Source organism: Balaenoptera ricei, chromosome 2 (genome assembly GCF_028023285.1).
Source record: "Balaenoptera ricei isolate mBalRic1 chromosome 2, mBalRic1.hap2, whole genome shotgun sequence".
Taxonomy (NCBI): Eukaryota; Metazoa; Chordata; class Mammalia; order Artiodactyla; family Balaenopteridae; genus Balaenoptera; species Balaenoptera ricei.
In genome coordinates, this window is record NC_082640.1 from 133,721,665 (window position 1) to 133,744,046 (window position 22,382).

The window sequence follows — 22,382 nt, forward strand, 5'->3', positions numbered from 1 at the left end:
CCCATCAGGGTCCTTTTCTGCTCTGGGTCCAGTCTGTGATCCCACATTGCATTTAGTTATCACGTCTCCTCAGTACCTTCCAGTCTGTGACAGTTCTCATTCTTTTCTTGTCTTCCATGACCTTGATGCTTTTGAAGAGTAGGTGCCAGTTATTTTGTAGAATATCCCTCAATTTGGGATTGTCTGATGTTTTCTTATGATTGGAGTGAGGTTATGTATGCATTTTGGGCAAGAATACCCCAGAAGTGATGCTGTACCTTTCTTAGTGCATTGTATCTGAGAATACATGATGATCTGTCTTATTACTGGTGCTGTTAATTTTGACTTGGTTCAGATGATGACTTTCTGGTTTCTCCATTGTAAAACTACTGTTTTTCCCTTTTTAATTAAGTCTGTTGTGGGGGAGATACTATGAGACTATGTAAATATTCTGTTTTAGCATCCAGTGATGGTTCTTGCTTGAAACAATTATTACTGTGCTGTTTACCTAATCATTATTTCCTCTTTCCCTCATTTCTTTTACATTTTAAAATTTGAATTCTTCTGTTGTGAAAAGCTGTCTTCTCTCCTCATTTATTTTTAATTCAGGTCTTTACATCAATATGGACTAATGGATATATATATATATATATATATATATATATATATATTTTTTTTTTTTTTTTTATGGGCTACAATCCAATACTATCATTAATAATTTTGATTGTTCTAGATTGGGCCATTGAGAATGCCTTGAAGATGGCTCCTGTGTCCTTTAGAATGCACTTTTGTTTGTTTGTGTGTTTGTTTTGAACACTTCCTAACTTATTGGCATCACAAGATATTTTATGCTCATTTAGTATTTTTCCTGTCCCCACTGTGGAATCCACCATTTCTCCAGGGAGCTCAGGTTTCCTTTATTGGAGGATGGTAAAAAGTTTTGAGCCCTATCCCATGCAGATTTTGAGCCTTATCCCATGACATTCTAATTTAGTAGCTCTGAATGGTCTTCTGTGTTAGGTTCTGGATAATTTCAAAGGTAGCTTTCAATTCTGCCAGGCCATAGACTTTTTTCCTTCTGTCCATAGCCTTGATTAGTTTTAGAAATTTCTATCCTATCATTTCTGCCCAACCTTGTTTAAACATGCTTGATTGTTTTTAGTCATCAAGTCTCTGCTTAAATATCACCTCTTCAGAAAAATTCACTCTTAAGCTATGAAAAGTCAACTCTTCCTATCTTGTTATTTTCTTCTTAATATCTACCACAATCTGTCATTCTTTTGCTTATTCATTTATTTGTTGTCTTTTTGCTCCACTAAAATAGTACCTACATGAATGTAGGGATTATGTCTATCTTGGTTATACCTCTATCACCAATTCAATACCTGGCATGTGGGAATTACTCAAATATTTCTTTTTTTTTTTTTTTTAAAGACATTCTTTTTTTCTTATTTTTTATTTTTTATTATTTATTTATTTATATTTATGGCTGTATGGGGTCTTCGTTTCTGTGCGAGGGCTTTCTCCAGTTGCGGCAAGTGGGGGCCACTCTTCATCGCGGTGCGCGGGCCTCTCACTATCGCGGCCTCTCTTGTTGCGGAGCACAGGCTCCAGACGCGCAGGCTCAGCAATTGTGGCTCACGGGCCTAGTTGCTCCGCGGCATGTGGGATCTTCCCAGAGCAGGGCTCGAACCCGTGTCCCCTGCATTGGCAGGCAGATTCTCAACCACTGCGCCACCAGGGAAGCCCACTCAAATATTTCTTGAATGAATGAATGATTAAAAATACTAAAGTCTGGGACTTCCCTGGCGGTCCAGTGGTTAAGACTCCGTGCTACGAGCACAGGGGGCACGGGTTCAATCCCTGGTCGGGGAACTAAGATCCCACATGCCGTGCGGCCAAAAGAAAAAAAAATACTGAAGTCTTAGTCAATTTTATAAAATGGTCATATATTTACTCTAGAGTTTGAATGTATGTGGACATTCAGTAACTATAGTGTACTGCTGTATTAGGCACTATACTAGGTGTTGGGAATACAAAAGTGACTAAGATGTGATTCTTACCCTAGAGGATTTTTTGTCTGAAACTAAGCCCATGAGGCTTTACTAGTTTAAAAAAAAGGAGTTCTTAATTTCTGGATACTTTCAGGATTCTTCCTCCCTCCCTCCCTCCCTCCATCCATCTATCTATCTCTCCCTTCCTTTCTTTTTTTCATCACACCCAGTAGTACTGTGGTCTAATGGTACAGCAGTTGTTTATACCAACAGGTTTTTTGTTTTTTCTTAAATTCCCTATTTTTACAATTAAGTTCCTTTATAAGCTTCTGGTGAATGAAATTTAGCTCCAGAAATACATTCACATCATATATATTGATTTAAATGGAAAATATTCCACTCATTTATTTATTTATTTATTTTTATTTTTGGCCACACCCGCAGCTTGTGGGATCTTAGTTCCTGGCCAGGGATCAAACCCTCACCCTTGGCAATGAAAGCGTAGAGTCTTAACCACTGGACTGCCAGGGAATTCCCTCCACTCATTTATTAATAATTGATTTAGCGTAGGACCTGTGCCCTCAGTTTCTTAACAAGTCAGTTTGTAAAGTATTCCCAAGGTACATTTGTATCTTTTAGTAGTAACAGGACTTCTCTGTTTTCCCCATTAAAATTCAGTGGAAAAAAGTATTTGCCAGGGAATCAGGAAATCTGGGTTTTAGTTCTGGCTCTAAAATTGACTGTTATATAATGTTTTGGGGATTTGGTTTGCTAATCTAAAACTCCTCTTTTGTCTGAGTCTTTATAAATATTGACAGGATATATCACTACCATTGGAAAACACAAAATACATTTGAGGAACTTGTTGGACATTTCATCTCTTGGATGCTTGGCATGCAAGAAAGATGTTTCAAAAGCATTTTCCCCTATTGTGCCACTCCTGATGTGCTATAATTTGTAGTTTTAAAAAATATTTAATGATATAAATTTCTAATGTTTTTTTCAAAAACTTATTGCTATTTTATTTTTGTTAGTGACAAACTAAAAAATTTAACAAGTAATATAATATATAATCATACTTAATTGATTTTCTGTAGGCTGTGCAACAAGTTATTACTAATCTACTAATTGGGCAGATAGAGATTCGTTCTGAAGATTCTCCAGATATTTTGCCATACTCTCATGAAAGACGAGTTGAAAAGCTTGTTGTTCCCCTTGGTGAAGAACTTGGAGCTATCCAAAAGGCATATATACAGGTAAGCCATTTTTATCATAATTCAGGGTTTTAATAAATGAACTGGTAATGTAATTACTTTAGTTAACAGAGTCTGACTGTAAGAATATATAGTTATAATCATTTATATAATTAATATGGTAAAAAATTCTTTGAAATGAAAATTTTCAGTATGAGTGCCATGTTTTATATGTACTGGCAAACTATAAGTTAAAGAGGAAATACAAAATGATGGACCATTTCTAAAGCCAATTATAACCTTATGTGGTTTTGTATTTTCTTAAGTAAACCTTTTAATTGCAGTATAACCAGCCCCCCCAAACATATATGAACAGCATAGTGCATTAAATGTAAGTGTGCAGCACAGTGAATTTTCACATAGTGAACACACCCAAAACATGTATCCAGATTCAACCAGAACTTCCTTTGTAAGGAAATATATTTTCAGTATATTCCTCCCTGATCCCTTGTACAGCAGTGTTTCTCAACTGGGGACTATCTTGCCCACTTGGTGGCATTTGGCAATGTCTTGACACATGATTGATTGATTGATTGATTGATTGATTGATTGGCTGCATTGGGTCTTTGTTGCTGCGCGCGGGCTTTCTCTAGTTGCGGCGAGTGGGGGCCACTCTCCGTTGCGGTGCGCGGGCTTCTCATTGCAGTGGCTTGTCTTGTTGCGGAGCACGGGCTCTAGGCGTGCGTGCTTCAGCAGTTGTGGGTCACGGGCTCTAGAGTGCAGGCTAAGTAGTTGTGGCACATGGTCTTAGTTGCTCTGCGGCATGTGAGATCTTCCCAGACCAGGGCTCGAACCCGTGTCCCCTGCATTGGAGGGCAGATTCTTAACCACTGCGCCACCAGGGAAGCCCATTGACACATTTTTGATTGTTCTAACTGGAGGGTGTGGGGAGTGGACTTGTTACTGGCATCTAGTGTATAGAGGCCAGGAATGCTGCTTAACATCCCGCAATGGATAGGAGAGCCCCCCCAACAACAAAGAAATATCTGGTCCAAATGTCAATACTGTAGCTGTAAGACAACTGCTTAGGCAGTTATCACTTTCAATGGGAGAAATTTGGGGTAGCAATTGGTTTTCTAAACTTCATAATTATTGTCATGCTAGGAGAAAACCTTGTTTTTATATCCTCATTGCTGTGGATTAAAGATGGCTACAAATTCTTTGCTACTCTTCCCATTGAGAGGCAGGATACATTTCCCCTTCCCTAGAATCTAGGCTTACCCTAGGCTGACTTTGACCAATAGAATGTGGTGAACCCTAAGTTAGCCATGGTGAGCCTCAAGTTAACCATGCTGAGGAGAAAGGAGGAGCCAGTAGATAGCTAGAACTGAGGGTGCAGACACATGGCCTCAGTTGAGCTATTTCAGCAAGCTCCCAGCTGTCTGAGACTCTAGACATCAGGAGCAGAGACGAGCTGTCACTGCAATGCCCTGACAGAATTCTTTTTTATTTTTAGTATTTTGTTTTGCAATAATTTTAGACTTTTAGGAAATTTGCAAAAATAGTATAGAGAGTTCCAGTGGGGAGATACTTTGAGACTATGCAAATACCCTGATTCTCAAAATATTTTGTCCACTAACTTTAGCATATAATGATTGTTCTTGCCTACAACAGTTATTCCTGTAGTATTTGCCTAATCATTGTTTGTTGTTTCCCTCATTTCTTTTACATTTGTTAATTTGAATTCTTCTATAATGAAGAGCTGTTTCTTCTCCCCAATTTACTTTTTCAATTCTTTATATTAATATGGATAATTATTATATTAATGGATAATTATTTTTTCCTGTGGGTTAAGTTCTATACTATCATTATTAATTTTGTTGCTCAGATTGTTCCAGCTTTGGCCATCAGGAGTTCCTTTAAAATGGCCCCTGTGTCCTTTAGACATGCACTTTTTGTTGGGGGCAGGGGGGTGGTTGGGGGAGGACTAGTTCCTAACTTTCTGGTATTACAAGATATTTTATGCTCATTTAGTAGTTGTCCTGTCCCAGCCATAGAATCAACCATTTCTCCAAGGAATCCTTATTCCTTCTATGGAAGAGTTGTATTTAGAAACCAAGACATGGGCACTAGATATGTTCATTGTTGCTGTGTCATCATCCCTTCTAGGCCCTCTCTGTTACTTGCTTGAATTCTTCCCTGCAGAAAAAAAATCACAAGCAAATGAAATGGTTGTTGTTTTAACCTATGATGTTTTGAAGTAGTTTGTTATTCAGGAATGAATAACCAGAAAGTTTATCTATCATTCAATCTTTAATAAGTCTTTCTTAAAGAGAAGTTTTATAGAAATATGGTTTGTTTTTTGTTTTTAAATTATTTGTAACATAATTCTAAGTGTTAATAATTTAAGATATGGCAAAGTGTTTCTGGTAATCATCTCATAAATGCTAATACATTTGGTTATGATTAAAATCACTCCATTTCTAAGAATATGAAAGTTGTAATTTGTATAATCACATATAATAATTTAACTTTATTGATTTTTTTAGAGTGCTTCTTTAGGCACATGTGGTCAGCAAAGCTGATCAGCAAAGCTAGAAGAGAGGAAAGATTGAAATGTACTAAAATAGCTATATTTTAGGAAATGAAACTTAGGCAAATTACATATTGCTGTAGTAGGTCTTCATCTGAGGTCGCTTTTTACCTTCACTATGACATCAAGCTCAGGACCTTTTGTTTGCTGTTTCCTCTGCCTGGAATGCTCTGTCTTCAGAACTTCTCAGGCTAGGCACACTGTATCATTCAGATGTCAAGTATTACCTCTTAAAAGAAACCGTCTTCGGTGGCATGAACACGTGGAGAACTGTGGGAGCCTAGATGCCCAGTTCTCCCCTGAGAGCGCCCTGCTGTCACCCATGCAGCAGTAGGCTCCGTTGCTTGCCCAACCCGGACCACTGTCTCTCCTGCTGCTTGGTACCGGAGGCAGCCCTGGCCTGGAGCGGTCCATCCCCAGCCAGGAATCTTAGTGTGGGAAACGGGATGCTCAGAGGTGGAAGGGCGCTGGCAAGGTCACAATCCAAGGGCCCGCTCCTCTGCATCCTGGGGCTGGACGAGGGATGAGGCAGGGGGTGCTCGGGCAGCACGATTGCTGCTCCTCCCCCCCACCCCCCAAAAAAAAGAAAGAAAGAAAGGAAGTGGGGGAGGTAGGGAGGAAGGAAAGAAAGAAAGAAACCCTCTTTGTCCACTTATATAATAGCGACCCCCTTCCCATCAAAGATTCTACTCTACAAAGCATTACTGTGTTTTAGGTTCTTAAATGCATTATCATAATCAAAATTCTCTACTTTCTTTGTTCACTTCTTTATTCCTTCCCTCTATTGAGTGTAAACTTTAGGAAAGCAGAAACTTCATTTGTCTCAGCCACAATATCCCCAGCATCAGGAACAATGCTTGATATATAGTATATGTTTAATGAATATATTTTTAAAAATATCTATTTGTTTATTTGGCTATGTCAAGTCTTAGTTGTGGCATGCGGGATCTTTGTTGCGGCATGCAGGATCTTTCATTATGGCACGTGGGCTTCTCTAGTTGCGGCGCGGGCTCTCTAGTTGTGGCACACAGGCTCCAGAGCGTGCGGGCTCAGTAGTTGCAGCGTGCAGACTTAGTTGCCCTGTGGCATGTGGGATCCTAGTTCCCCAACCAGGGATCGAACCCGCGTCCCCTGCATTGGAAGGCAGATTCTTAACCACTGGACCACCAGGGAAGTCCCTTAATGAATATTTTTGAGAGAATGAATCAGTGAATGAAATTAAATGTACTCAAGGAATTTTGATTTAGTCATCCCTCTGCAAATATTTACCTATGTGCTAGACTTGTTCTAGGCACTGAAGATGCAACAGAGAAAAAAATCAAGGCCCTCCTTTCATTGTGCTTAGTTTGGAGGGAGAGGAGGAGAGTTAAGAAATAAACAGATAAACACATATGTTCCTTTTTTTTTTTAATAAATTTATTTATTTTATTTTTGGCTGCATTGGGTCTTCGTTACTGTGCACGGGCTTTTTCTCTGGTTGCGACGAGCAAGGGCTACTCTTCGTTGCAGTGCACCGGCTTCTCATTGCGGTGGCTTCTCTTGTTGCAGAGCACAGGCTCTAGGCCCACGGGCTCAGTAGTTGTGGCTCGCGGCTCTAGAGCACAGGCTCAGAAGTTGTGGTGCATGGGCTTAGTTGCTCCGCGGCATGTGGGATCTTCCTGGACCAGGGCTTGAACCCATGTCCCCTGCATTGGCAGGCGGATTCTTAACTGCTGCGCCACCAGGGAAGCCCAACACATATGTTCTTGAATTATCGTTGAATCTAATAATTGCTTATGCTGACTCTCACATGGATTATCTGGAGATAATTGTCAAGTACTTTAAAATTTTATCATCTCTTCTGTGTTTACTTAAAAATTCATTTTAAGACAAACTTTATTTTATATATAATTTAATATATAAAACTATTTTAGTATGTGAGGAAATGTATTTGAAAAAGGATTTTAAAATAAACTTAAACTAAATTTCTTTGAAATTTGCAGATTTTGGAAGCACTTGCCAGTTCTTTGATTCAGAGGAATGTTTTGATGAGAAGGGATATTCCCAATCTAACAAAATACCAGATAATTCTGGCAAGAGATCAATTTAGGAAAAACCCATCTCCAAATATTGTGGTAGGTATTTTAAAATAAATTTTGCTGATAGACTACATTTTTACTCAGAACCAGGATGAAATGTAAATAATGATTGTTTTTTGGTATATATTAGCTCATCAAGAATTCAGGGATGGTTTATATAGTTTATAAAAACATGAAAAAGATCTAGCAGGGATACAGTTTAATGATGTGAATTAAGATAAATTTATCTTATAACTTTTAATTAAGAATTGGTCTTTTAGTTCACTTCTGTTTTGCAAAGTCAAAGGGTCATAAGAGGGTAGATTTTAACTAACTTTTAGACCCATAGCATTTAGTCTTAAATCTCCATACCGAGGTTGGATTAAGCATCACAGTAAGCTTTGTATTTTTAATCTTTATAGGAAAAAAATAGGTGGGTAGGAACATATCCATCAAGTTAGGTCCAGAGTCAAAAGAGATGCTCACAAGCATGAAAAGGCACTGAGTCATTCTTGGAACTGTGAGGGAATGCATGTGCAAAAGAACAGAGGCAATTGAATGAAGATATAAAGGAGACAGTGAGAAAACCAATTTGACTGAGGTAAAGGATTGAGGGAGTCAGATAGGATCTAGGTTGTGACCACCTGGGAGTAGCTTTAAATGTTATACTAGAAATACGGACTTTATAGTATCTGGGAAACCACAAAGGGAATTTTCTGTGAAATTGCAGTATATTATGCTAAACTTTAATAAAATGTTTTAAAGTTTCTGCTAGGAGTTAAAGGTTCATTAAAATTTTAAATCATAAATCTAAACCTGTTGAACTTGATCTCACTGATGAGAGTTTATGTTTTACAGAGATGTTGTTTTACCCTTTTAGGTAATTAGGGTGCCATTTTAAGGCATTTATCACTATCCTGGAAGCATTTAAAATGAGTGTAACTGATATTAAATGCTACTAAAAATGTAAGGTATTAAATAATAGTCTTCATCTCTAATAAAGGAAAATAATTAAAATATATTCTCAATGGTCTTTTAAAGGTATCTTATTGTATAGATATACCGACTGTATGCTCCTATAAAAGGAATATGTACTTTACTTTTCCTTGAGAGTAGTGGTTAAAAGCACAAGCACACTGGGCCAAATTTCCTAGGTTCAAATACTGGCTCTGCTACTTATCACCTACGTGAGCTTCCGCATCTGTAAAATGGGCATAACAATAGTACCTACCTCCTAGGTGTTAAGATTAAATAAGTTTGTATAAGTAGTGTGCTTATAACAGTGTCTGGTGCTCCCTGTCAGATGTTACTGTGGCATGTATACTTGGTGTTAAATGTTAGTGTTAAACAGTTTGATTAAATATTTGTCCTGATGTCAGAAACATTTATGAGGATAGGCCCATATCTGTTATATTTTCCCTTGTATCCCAAATGTCTAGCTCAGTGCTTGGCAAATAGTAGGTGCTTATTAAATTGTTTTGAAAGACCAAACAAATCTATATACTGCTAATAATTTACCTGCAAAGAAAAACAGCATATGATAAATATCCCCCCGTTCATTTATTCTCTTTAAAATGTAAGTTTCATGTTGAATTAAATAAAGGGGCAGATTGTATATGGAAAGTACATTGACACCTTTCCATAGCAACATCTTAGGACATTCAGTAGAACCAATAAGTTCTGCATGGAACATGGATCTTCATTTCTTTCTCTGGGTAAATTTGATACATGCTTGTTTTTTCTAGGGACTGCAACAAGGCATAATCGAGGGAGAGTTTGCTATTTGTATTAGTTTATATCATGGTTATGAATTATTGCAGCAAATGGGAATGAGATCATTATATTTCTTCCTTTGTGGAATTATGGATGGAACTAAAGGTAAATTATATGAAATTATTTTTTAAAGTGCTGACATGTATTATTTTGGTTAACGATATGTATTGAGCAGTTTGGATTACTTAAGGTGCTTTATTTTAAAAAGCAGTGAAGGGGACTTCCTTGGTGGTCCAGTGGACTTCCTTGGTGGTCCAGTGGACTTCCTTGGTGGTCCTCCCCCATGCAGGAGGCCCGGGTTTGATCCCTGGTCAGGGAACTAGATCCCGCATGCTGCAACTAAGACCCAGCGCAGCTTAATAAATAAATAAATAAAATAAAAAGCAATGAAATAGTTATGTAACAGATTCTTTCTTTCTTTTTTCCTTCCTTCCTTCTTCCTTTCCTTTCCTTCCTTCCTTCCTTTTTCTTCTTCTTCTTCTTCTTTTTTTTTTTTTGCTTGAACAATGGACATATGTTTCTCACAGTTCTGGAGGCTGGGAAGTTCAAGATCAAGGTGCCAGCCCATGTTTCTTTGATTTTGATAAATTGCTGGAAGAAAGGAAGCCATTCATTAATACATATGTGAATGTAGAACTGGAAAAAGTTGCTGGTTTTTATTTTTAAATTTGAAAAACTTGCATTCATTGCTAAAGTTTAATTTCTTTTAAATAAATGATACATTTGATTAGTTTTGCTATTAAATTAATTGGAAAAATATTTTCTTAATTTCTGAAGGAATGACTCGGGCAAAAAAAGAACTTAGCCGAAATGAGGACTTCATGAAACTCTATTATCATCTAGAGTGCATGTTTGCACATACACGTAGTACTTCAGCAAGTGGCATTTCTGCTATCAAAAAAGGTCTGGTTTTTCTTTTAAAATTTTATATTGTTTCCTCTTTATCAAGGTTAATTTTAAAATTATGCTCCATTGATCCACATGTCTATTTATACCTACTTATATTTCTGTAGCAATAGACCTGTTAAATGCTAAAAGATCTTATTCTTCAACTTAGGATAAATATATATTCAAGCAGTTCATAAACTTTAAATATATAATAGAAGTTAGTAGTAGTTGTTACTGGTAGTGAAAATTCTCAGAACTACCAAAAACTGATTTATAGCTTAACTAAATGTGAATTTTTCCCTTCTCTTTGCTGCTGATTCTCATTCGGAGTCTTTCTCAGAATGAAATTTTCATAAAAATTCAAAGTTTATTTTACAGTAAGGTTTGTGTGCTACCCAGGTGCTACTTACTGTTTAAATAAAAAGAAATAAGTTTTAATGAATCCATTTTGAAAAGGGTAATTAAAATACATTAATGTAATCGAATATGGAAAAATACAGAAAAATTTTTTGTGTTTTGTTTTTTTACAGGAGATGAAGATAAAAAGTTCTGCTATAGTCATCCAAAATTAAAGAAATTAGAAGAAGTTGTAGTTGAACACTTCAAGTCATGGAATGGTAGGTCGTATTTAATAGACTCAAGGCAAGGCAAAGTTATTGAAAAAGCTAAAACTCTGACTCATTAGTTTGTGCTAACATTTCTTATGGAGAAGATGAGCTTTTAATTATTCTGGATAATGAATATAGAAAAGCTCTGAGAAATTTTGGGAGCATAGGCACCAGGGGAATGGTGGAAATGTTAAGAATAGGGTATTATGTGAAAAAGAAAAGTCAGCCTGGGGCAGTATAAGGGAAGCAGATAATAAAACAATGTATAATATAATGGTAGGGAAAAGTAAGCTAGGTGAGAAAATAGAGAGTCATGAAGAAGGCTATTTTATACAGGGTTTTAGAGCAGACTTCTTTGTAGGGTGATGTTTGAGCTGTTACCTGATGGAAGTAAGGGAGCAAGCCTTGTGGATTTCTGTAGGAGGATCATTCCTGGCAGAGAGAATAGCAGATTCAAAGGCCCTGAGGCAGTAGGGTGCTTGGTAAGATTAAGGATCAGTAAACAAACCAATTTGGCTGGAGTAGTGTAATGAGGATGAGTGGTGTAGGCAGAGGTTGGAGAGATAGCCAGGGGCCAGGTCATGTAGGGTTTGTAGGCCATGTCAGGACTTTGGATTTTATTCTGTGAATGCTTGTGATTTGTGAAACTATTACAGAGGCATTCGGAGCAGCAGAGTGATGTGATCTGACTTATATTTTTAAAAGATCACTCTTGTAGATGTTGGCCAATTAGGAGGCTATTGTAATAGTCTAAGATGATAACAGATGATGATAGCTTATACCAAGATAGTAATACCAAGCAGCAAGGTGGTTCTGAGAAGTGGTTATAGATTCTAGATATATTTTGAAGTTGGAGCCAACAGTGTTTATCGATGGATTGGACATAGAGTATGAGAAAAAAAATCATAAGTGTAGGAGTATGTGTGTGTGTGTGTGTGTGTGTGTGTGTGTTTGCAGATGATATATACGAACAAAGAGAAAACTAACAACATGGAGAAGAAAGAGCAAACATATTAGGATGCTTTTGAGACATCTAAGTTGAGATGTGCAGGCAATGGATAAGTGAATCTGGGTCTCAGAAGAATGGTCTGGGATATTTTTATCTATTTACATATATATAAATAAATTTTAGAGTTATCAGCATAAAGGCAATATTTAAAATTTAGAGAATGGATGTGATCATATCACCAGGAATACAGTTTAGGGACAAAGGGCCGGGAATTAGTCCTGCAGAATACCAACATTTAGAGTTCAGAGGGAAAAATGCCACAAAGGAGATTGAGAAAGAAACCAGACAAGTGAATTATCAGAGATGCTGAGGGAAGAGACTATTTCAGTAGGAAGGAGTGGATTGTGTTAAATACTACTGAGAGATGTGGTCAGATGAACTAAAAAGCATCCACTGAGTTTGGCAATATAAAGTTATTGATGACTTTGGTAGAGCAACTTTAATGGAATGAAGATAGAAAGGCAGGCTGCGGGCTGTTGAAGGAGATAGGCTTTGCACTGAAAGTAGCTATTGATCTGCAGTTGGTCAGATGTAGAGTCTTGATGCTATGCTGATTCAGAGGAGGTTTATCTGGAATAATTTTCCTTGCAACAGCAGCTGCTTCTTTTTCCTTATGTATTAGACATTAACTTCATATGTATTAAGTCATTTAATTCATAAGGTTGTTATGAAGACTAAATGAGTTCATATATAAAACGCTTAATGTAGTCTCTGGCACACACATGATGATTAACATAATATAAATCATGTTTAAGAAAGAAAGATTGTCAAAGTCCCATGCAAGGTTAAAAAACAAAAGAAAGCAAATAACAAAAAACTCCACACAACTTGCAATTATTAACCAATTGCTATATGCAAGTCTACATACTTTATATTTACTGTTTCATTTAATCATCACCTCAATGCATTTTAGATATTAAGAAACTAAAGTTTAAAGAGATTAAATGACTACCATGGTCACACATCGCCCAGAGACTAAGTGGTCCAGCCTCAAAGTCATGTTTTTATTTATGCATTCTACTCCTCCCAAGCACAGAGACATGGGGAGCAGCTTTGTGATTGACTGTTGGGTATATTCTTCAGTTTCCTTGGAGAATTTGAACATATCAATAATTCGGGGACAGAATACCAATGGCCTGGATTAAGACAGTGCCTTTAGTGAGCAGAAAGGAAAGGGAAGATATACAAAATCAGTGAGAGCTCTGCAGTCCTGTGCTTCTGATTTAGAAGGTAAAGGGGAATAACAGGCGTCATGCATGAATTGAAGGACTGGTCAAAAGGTAATTTTTATTTGGTTTGTTTAGGTTTTTATTTTATGACAGCCAATGAGAGATAAGGAGCCAGATTTATTAAGATGACTAGAAAAGGTAGGAGGAAAACCAGCAAAGTTGTTTAAGATGCCTTAAATTATTTTTTTGAAAGAATTGTCACTCACTAGTATATAGTTTCAGGTTTGTCTTTTGAATTAGTTCTCATCTAAATGCTTTTATAAAAGTTGTAATTAAAGTATTTTTGTTATATAGCTCAAAAGACATCTGACAAGAAATGTGATGAGACCAGAGTTATGATCTTCTCTTCATTTCGAGATAGTGTTCAAGAAATTGCAGAAATGCTTTTACAGCATCAGCCAATTATTAGAGTAATGACTTTTGTTGGCCATGCCTCAGGGAAAAGCATGAAGGGTTTTACCCAGAAGGAGCAACTGGAGGTAATTATTTTTGGAGATGATGAATATAAAAGTAAAATTGATTAGCTTTGCACTTATGCCTTTTTTTGTTTTAACTCACTGGTCAGTTGGCTACATCTTAAAGATAGTTTTGTAGTAAATGTATAAATAAAACTAGGCATATTTTGAAAGACCAAAAAAAAGTGGGTTTTTTTGGGATTTTGAAATGTTGTTTTAAAAGTATAATGGTTAAGCAGAAAGGCTCTGGATTCATATTATGTAGGTTGGAATCCTGGTTCTTCCACTTATAAGTTTCTTTACTTCCTGTGCCTCAGTTTTCCTTATCTGTAAACATACCCTGTAGAGCTATTGTAAGCATTAAATGAAATCGTACTGTAGAGCCTTCAAGAAATGTTTACTATTTATTTATCTTAAGTCACTTTAGTTATTTATTCCAAACAAATAATAAGCTTACACTTTTTTCTGTTATCTAAAAATCTTAACTTAAAAATATGGTCAGAGGAAACCATGGTGGTATTTAAGGTAGCTGTATGCTCTGAATATTGGTCATAAATTTTTGAGTGCTATGATGTTTTTGGGGAAATTTTGGACTATAGATTTTTATAAGCTGTATACAGGGTTTTTCAGGTTAACTATAGGTCTACACTTGAGTAGCCTCTGACAGTTAGGTATGTCTTTAATGTCTAATTCATTTTGAAAGATCCTTTCTTGATTCTGTCAACATTAATAGATGAAGACTCCTATTATTAAATACTTCTTATACCAGTCCCCACTGTACTCAAAAGAGTCTGTTTAAGCAAACTGGATCTGGTGGAGAGAGTCTAGGAGGTTTTCCTGAGTCTGAATGTAACACTTTTCCCTATCTCAAGTCTAATAAGTACTCTAAAGGGTTCAGGCATCTAGTGGGTGATTATTATAGATTGTATTGACTTTGTCTTTTACTCACTTTTATCAATAATATTTTTTTTAAATAAATTTATTTATTTATTTATTTTAAATTTATTTTTGGCTGCATTGGGTCTTCGTTGCTGTGCGCGGGCTTTCTCTAGTTGCGGCGAGTGGGGGCCACTCTTTGTTGTGGTGCGCGGGCTTCTCATCGCGGTGGCTTCTCTTGTTGCGGAGCACGGGCTCTAGGTGCGCCGGCCTCAGTAGTTGTGGCACGCAGGCTCAGTAGTTGTGGCTCGCGGGCTCTAGAGCGCAGGCTCAGTAGTTGTGGCGCATGGACTTACTTGCTCCGCGGCATGTGGGATCTTCCCGGACCAGGGCTCGAACCCGTGCCCCCTGCATTGGCAGGCAGATGCTTAACCACTGCGCCACCAGGGAAGTCCCGATCAATAATATTTTTATGTAGGCCAGGGTAATCCTGGTAAACAATCCTTTTTATTACTCCTATACATAATTGCTTTCATAACAGCAGTTTTATTCTGAAATAAGCTTTCAAGCAAATAGTTGAAATTGAATTATTCATTTATCTAGAAACAAGTGATGAAGTCACAGAGGAAGTTGGGGGCCAGATTGTTTAGGACCTTACATTTCCATTTTAATGACTTTGGCTTTTACTCTGAGTAAGGTTAGAAGAAGACCTTGGAGAATTTGGAGCAGAGGAGGGTCATGTCCTGATTGATATTTTAAAAGAATCACACTGGCTGCTGTCTTAAGAATAAACTATAGGGGCTAAGGGTGGAAATAGGAAGACCAATTGGAAGACTTATTACAATAATTCAAGCTAAAGATGATGGTGGCTTGGACTAAGGTGGTAGCAGGTTGTGAGAAATGATTGGATTCTGGATATATTTTGAAGGTCAAGCTGACAGGACTTGTTGACAAATTAGAGCGGGATATGAGATAAAGGAGTGTGAAGGCTGACTCCAAGGTGTTTGGCCTGAGCAACTGAAAAGAGTGGCTGTTAACTAAGGTGGATAAGACTGCAGGAAAGGCAAGTTTTGTAGAGAATATTAGCTTGGTTTTGGACAAATTAACTTTGGCATGCCTATGAGATTAGTGGTTTTCAAACTGTCAAAACTGATGGAGGACCAGTTTATTTCCATTCAATACGTCAATGGATGTATTGGATGTACATTCAATACATCCATTGTCGGTGCTCCCAAGCCTTGGTGCCTCGTGGATTTATGCATGTGACAGTGAAAATAAATTAAAACACCGTGAGATGGAACCTAAGAAGAACGGCCTGCAGGTATTGAGGCGGGGCAGTGGGCTCATCTGCCTGCGGCCGAGGCGCCGGGTTTGAGGATGCCCGGCAGCTTGTCGGAGCTTTGAACATTACAACAAAAATGAATTACTAGAAAAATAAGCTTAATGAAAAACAAAGTTCATGTCTAAATTTTTTTTTTTTTTTTTTAGAGTCAACAGATGGGGAATACTCTGTCAAGTTTCTAAACTCTTTCTCTTAGTTTTTGTAGTCTTGTCAGCTGGTAGTAAACAGTTTGTGAACCAGTACCGGCACCAGTAATAAATACTTCATGGATTGTACTTTGAGTTACACTGTTTTAAACATCAAGTAGCGATGTTAAGTAAACAATTGAATATATGTCTTGACTTCATGGGTTCGTGGAAATATATATTTGGGAAGCATCATCATGTAGATGAGACTGGATTGAATGAAGACAGAGAAGATGTCCATAGACTGAGTCCTGGGGAATCAGAATAAGTGGCTAGTGAAATAGGAGAAAGACCAGGAGAGTGTGGTATCTCCTGGAGGAGGAAGTGATTAAATGTATAAATGCTGCTGGTGGGTCATATAAGATGATAACTGGGAATTGACTATTGGAATAAGAGAGGAGAAGGCAAATGACCTTGAAAAGAACATTTTCAGTGGAATGGTGGGACAAGCCACCATTAAGAAGAGCTGGAGATAGCAAGTACACAAGTCTTCCAAGGATTATTACTAAAAGGAGCACAGAGATGGAAGTAGTTTCTTGTTTGTTTGTGTTATGTTGAGATACATAATAGTATGCTTGTATGCTGATAGGAATGACCAGTTGAGAAAGAAAAATTGATGATAGAGCAGAGAGAAGAGTATTGCTGGAATGATCTTTGAGTAGTTAAGGGAAAAGGATGGGATCTAGTATAAAACTATGGGGGGTGACCTCAGTTAAGAACACGGATAGTTTGTCCAAAACAATAGGAGGGGAAGGTAAACTATGCAGGCACAGGTAGAGGTGGGTGTGTAGATGTGGCAGTGATACCTTGCGGAAGGTCTTTTTTGATTGCTCAGTTTTTGTCATGTCACCAACTGAGAGTGAGGATGGGGAGGAAATGTTGGAAGTTTGGTGAGAGAGGAGTGAGGAGGAGAATGGGGAGAGTGAATGGATTAGGGAAATATAAGATGATTTTCAGATAGCACTAAGGGCTCACTCAAGGTGAGATATTATGAGTTTAAAGTGTAACCAGTCAGCATGGTTGGTGTTTTCCTTCAGCCACATTCAACTGTGTAAATACAGACCTGGTGGAAAGTGGGATATAATCAGTGTTGCAGTTTAGTTAGGAAAATGGAGGAGAGAGAAGCAAGGGAGTGGGTGGTAAGCTAGAGTGTAGTGTAAACAGCAAAAAAAAGGTAGGATCAGTAGATTATAAGTCCTGGTGGAAGTTACTTAATCACTTATTCCTGTCTTTGATTAATTAAACAACTTCTGGTTCATATTTATTTTTCGAACTCTAGGGAAATTAATATCAATCCTAGGCAAATAAATAACAATTTAGCTTATACCTGCTTCTAAAAAGAAAGTTCTTTGACATCCTTTATTAATTTATTAATTATTTATATTAAAGAATTATTTTTTTTACAACTCTAGCTCTGTGGGCTTTTTTTTTTTTTTTGATCTGGACAAAAAGGACATCTGTTTTAAGTTACATACAGGTAATGTTAGGTCAGTCTTTCCTTGGCTTAATGTCATTACAGATTCCAAAGGGAAATGAATTATTCTTAACTTTTAATTATGACCATTGGTTCTCCCTGTATTCTGTTTTTCCATATTGAAGGAAAACTCTTTGACTAGTGTTACTGGAAAGGTTTCTAAGAGGATTTAACATGATAAATTTATATTTATTATCCTACTTTTAAAGTGGTTGTTTTAAACAAAAGAACTAGCTTAAGGATTAAGACAATAGGTTTTTAGAGTCAGAGAGACCTAGGTTTAAATGCTGATGATTATTATTACTTATAGAATAGTAGAATGTTTGAGCTTGAAACGACTTTATGGTCTTTTGTCATGGGTCCATAGCTATGTCTATACTTTGATAGAGTTCATATTTCCTTTTTGTGTATACTCCTCTAATATTTTCTCCTGAAATTTACTTTTTAGATATGAGGTCTGATAACTGTCCTTCATACTAGCCATTTTGTTCAGGCATTCTTACATTTTAATAGGCATTTATAAAGATATTAGTCAAAAGCATGACTGATTCCTCTGGAATACCATCATTTAATTTTTGTTTCTATTCTCTATCTATCTATTGACCATGATCTTATTTAATTACCACCACTACTACTATTCCACCATCCATAAACCTGCAACACTGATGTGGGTGTATATATGTGTGTGTGTGTGTGTGTGTGTGTGTGTGTGTGTATGTAAATGAGGAAACAGGCTCAGAGCAGTTGAGAACTAAGTTTATAAGGCTTAAGGAAACTTTTCAAAATATTTGTTGACTTTTTCATTAACTCATTGTTATGCTAATGTAGTTTCGTTAACTTGATCAGAGAGAAATCCTGGTGAAGGGGAGAAAAAAAATTTTTCCTCTACCCTTACCGAGTTCTTAGCTGAGGCCTCTGTAATAAAAGATTAACAGGAGAAAAACAAACAGAAGCTTATTAACATGTATACCTCATGTATGCATAGGAGATACTGAGGGAAAAATGAGTAACTCCCTGAAGTGGCTTAGAATACAGATTTAAATATCATCTTATGGGGAAAGAGAAGGGGGGGTGCACAGGGGAGAGTAAATGATTTTTAGGGAAGATGAATGGAGCCCTAAAAGAAAAGATGGGAGGTATGATAGTTTGTGATAAAGTGTGTCTGGATGTAGTGTGGACTTTCAGTGTCTTGTTGAGTCAATTTTCCCTGGTTGATGAAACTCCTGGGGAGGGGATTTATGACAATTGAGTTCCTTCTGGAGGATCTGCTTTTAGACAGATAAGGGGAGTTCAGAGAAAGCCTCTCCCTGCATTTGCTGTGTTTTGAGTGCCTATAGCTCAAAATAATCAATATACCAAAGCAGCATAGGTTGGGGCAGCATGTTCTAAACTCCTACAGTCATATTTTGGGGTGGCATATTCTGCTACCCTTCACTGGAATGACAGTATAAAAGGTAAAATATGAATTCTATTTTTTTAATTAAAAAAATTTTTTTATTGAAGTGTAGTTGATTTACAATGTTGTGTTAATTGCTGTTTAGAGCAAGGTGATTCAGTTATATATATATATATGCATTCCTTTTTTATATATTCTTTTCCATTATGGTTTATCCTAGGATACTGAATATAGTTCTTTGTGCTATACTGTAGGACCTTGTTGTTTATCCATTCTACATATAAAAGCTTACGTCTGCTAACCCAGCCTCCCACTCCATCCCTCCCCCAACCCCCTCCCCCTTGGCAATCACCAGTCTGTTCTCTATGTCCCTCATTCTGTTTCTATTTACAATACGAATTCTAGAAGTAATAAAACAATCTTACTTTAACAATAGTTTAATTATTAAACTTACTATTATTGTTAAATTTACTAACAATAAATTTAGGTCTAAGACATGATAAATAATAGTAATTGCTCTGGGCCACTTATCTGCTTTACACCCCTTTTAGTGATGCTAAAAATAGTATCTGTGGTTTCTCATTCATGTGTAAATTGTTAGCAAAACCTTTTGGAATCATAACCGTTATTAAAGCAAAGAAATTGGGACTGCCCTTTGCATTTTACCACAATGTCTTTTGGCTTATATTGCCATTTTGCCGCTTCTTTTCCTATTCGATAGTACTTTGGGTGCTGATTTTGAATCTGATTTCAGGGACAAATGGAAAAAGTATGCTTTGATCTACAATTCTCTTATACTTGCATCTAGTTATTTTTAAATCATTTTAATTTTAGGTAGTGAAACAATTTCGTAGTGGTGGTTACAATACATTGGTTTCTACTTGTGTTGGTGAAGAAGGTTTGGATATAGGAGAAGTTGATCTTATAATATGTTTTGATGCCCAGAAGAGCCCAATTCGTCTTGTGCAACGAATGGGTAGAACTGGCCGCAAACGTCAAGGCAGGATTGTTGTTATCCTTGCTGAAGGACGAGAAGAACGGGTAAGTAGACTTGTGGAAATGTAATTTGACAATTGAAATTTGAGAAACAGAGCCTAAAGACAAGTATCAATCTGTTAACATTCAAAGTCCAAACAATCTGTAGGTAATTGTGATTGATTTCTGTTTTCCTTTGTATTAGATTCTGCCTGTTCTTTTCTTGTAATTAGGAGAATTTTTGACTGGATTCAGTCTTAATATTTTTATCCATATAAAGAAACATATTTTTGTACTTCAGTGTTATTAATTTTGAGACACATAGATACAAAAATCAATATGTATTACTTTGTGTTACTATTTCCCTGTGCTTCTAAGACCTGCTTTTTTGTGTTTAGTTGTTTTTTGTTTTTTAACTACAGTGAGCTGAGAATGGTTTTTTTTATATTTTAAAGAATTACCTAAATCAATCAACCAACCAAACAATTGACAAGAATATGCACCAGGGATAATGTGTAGCCTGCAAAGCCTAAAATATTTACTTTCTGGCCCTTTATGGAAAAGTTTGCTGATGCCTATTCTAAGTGATAAGGGACTTGAATGATATTCATACTTTGTTGTAATCTTGGGTGACAGGTCTTCCTAAATACGATGTTGTATCAATACATAATATTATTTTGTGTATGTACACTGAAGTATTAACTTTTGTAACTGAGTGGGACTATTTCTGTGGCTAAGTAAATAGTTTTACATTAAAGATTTTCTCATTAATTGTGATAGTTTAAAAAAATTGATTTAAAATGTTTTATAAACCCTTTAAAAATCATCCTGAAAAATGAATTTTTTTCCCCCAATACTTTTCATGTGATTATAGCATATTCTTATGTAACATCCAGTTTATCTATAAAATGATTCCAACAAATGAAATGTCTGGCAGCTTTTGAAAGTCTATGTATTATCACTGAGTGGAATTGGATTCTAACTAATTGTATTACCTTAGGCAACTCACTTAATGTGAGTTGCCTTAAGTGAGTTGTTAGTTGTTAGTTTAGATATCAGGTGTTAGTTTTCCTATCTGTTAAGTAGTCATAATGGCCCACATTTGGTGAGTAGCTACTCTGTGCTGGACAGTGTTGCAAATGTTTCAAATGCATTATTTTGTTTAAATCCTGTCAACAACCCTGTAAGGGCAGTACGAGTGCTTTTCTTGTTGTATACAGTAAAGAAAATTGACACGTAGAGAGATGAAGTAACAAGCTGAAATAAGAGAATAGTATTTTTTTAAAAAGCAATTTACACTTATATATAAACATCAGCCTTAATCAAAAATAGCAAGATACTAAAAAAAAGACAGATGTCCTTTGTACAATATAGTTATTACTAAGTTAAGCTTTTATAATAGTGAATTTTGAAATGATTTTCATCAAGAGTTAATTAAATAGGCTTCAAATTTAAGACAACAGATATTCCGTTCTTCACGTATTTAAGTGGATCAGAGTTTACTGTTTAGAATAAACTCAGACTAATATAATAACTGCTTGTCGTGGCTTGGTGATTATTATAGAAATAATGTGATTTGATGTTTATTTGTTTTTGCAGACTTATAATCAAAGTCAGTGCAACAAAAGAAGTATTTATAAAGCTATTTCAGGTAATAGGCAGGTCCTTCATTTTTACCAAGGAAGTCCACGAATGGTTCCTGATGGAATCAATCCACAATTACATAAGATGTTCATCACGCATGGTATCTATGAACCAGAGAAGCCTTCTCGGAACTTGCAGCGAAAGTCATCTATCTTTTCCTATAGCAAGGGTAAATAAAATTTTTCACATTTGAGACATGCATTTGTTTTCCTCTTGTTCATTAGCAGGTCATAGATTGATATTTTTCTTCTATGAGAAACTCAACATACGTTCTAGGATGTTATAGATGTTCACTTTGAGAAGGATAAGAGATGATTAATGAGGCAAAGGGAAGGAGACACTGGCAGTACAGAATGAAAGAAACTCAGTGTTGGGAAAATTAAAAATATCTTACCAGCCCAGAGAATCCTCTTTACAAATTGTGGAAAAGAAAGAAAATAGTTTTATTATTGAATAAGCATTAAGCCAATTACAATGTGCATTGTAAGCAATCCACTGAGATAATACAAAGACAGAAAGAAATTCTACCCTATTCATCCAAGCAGTCACAGTCCTTTACATCATTTTCTTAAGATTAACAGTAACTTGTCCTCATATAAGAGGACAGCACCATTTGCTGTATGTTCTTTCATAGTTCATTCCAAATTAACCTGGTAATTGAGGTAGCCATTTGTGTTAGCTAGTTGCCTTTATCCAAAGAAATAATAAAACT

At 36.4% G+C, this 22,382-nt stretch overlaps 1 protein-coding gene across 5 annotated transcripts in view; it reads left to right on the forward strand.

Moving 5' to 3' along the window:
• FANCM (FA complementation group M) overlaps positions 1–22,382 on the forward strand; it is an 84,551-nt gene that overhangs the window by 5,295 nt on the left and 56,874 nt on the right. For all 5 annotated transcript variants that reach the window (XM_059914164.1, XM_059914163.1, XM_059914165.1 and 2 more), the window contains exons 4-11: positions 3,071–3,229; positions 7,742–7,873; positions 9,562–9,694; positions 10,367–10,492; positions 11,008–11,094; positions 13,618–13,802; positions 19,886–20,092; positions 21,626–21,839. In XM_059914164.1, the coding sequence (XP_059770147.1) occupies positions 3,071–3,229; positions 7,742–7,873; positions 9,562–9,694; positions 10,367–10,492; positions 11,008–11,094; positions 13,618–13,802; positions 19,886–20,092; positions 21,626–21,839 (1,243 nt within the window). The remainder of the gene's footprint in view (positions 1–3,070; positions 3,230–7,741; positions 7,874–9,561; positions 9,695–10,366; positions 10,493–11,007; positions 11,095–13,617; positions 13,803–19,885; positions 20,093–21,625; positions 21,840–22,382) is intronic.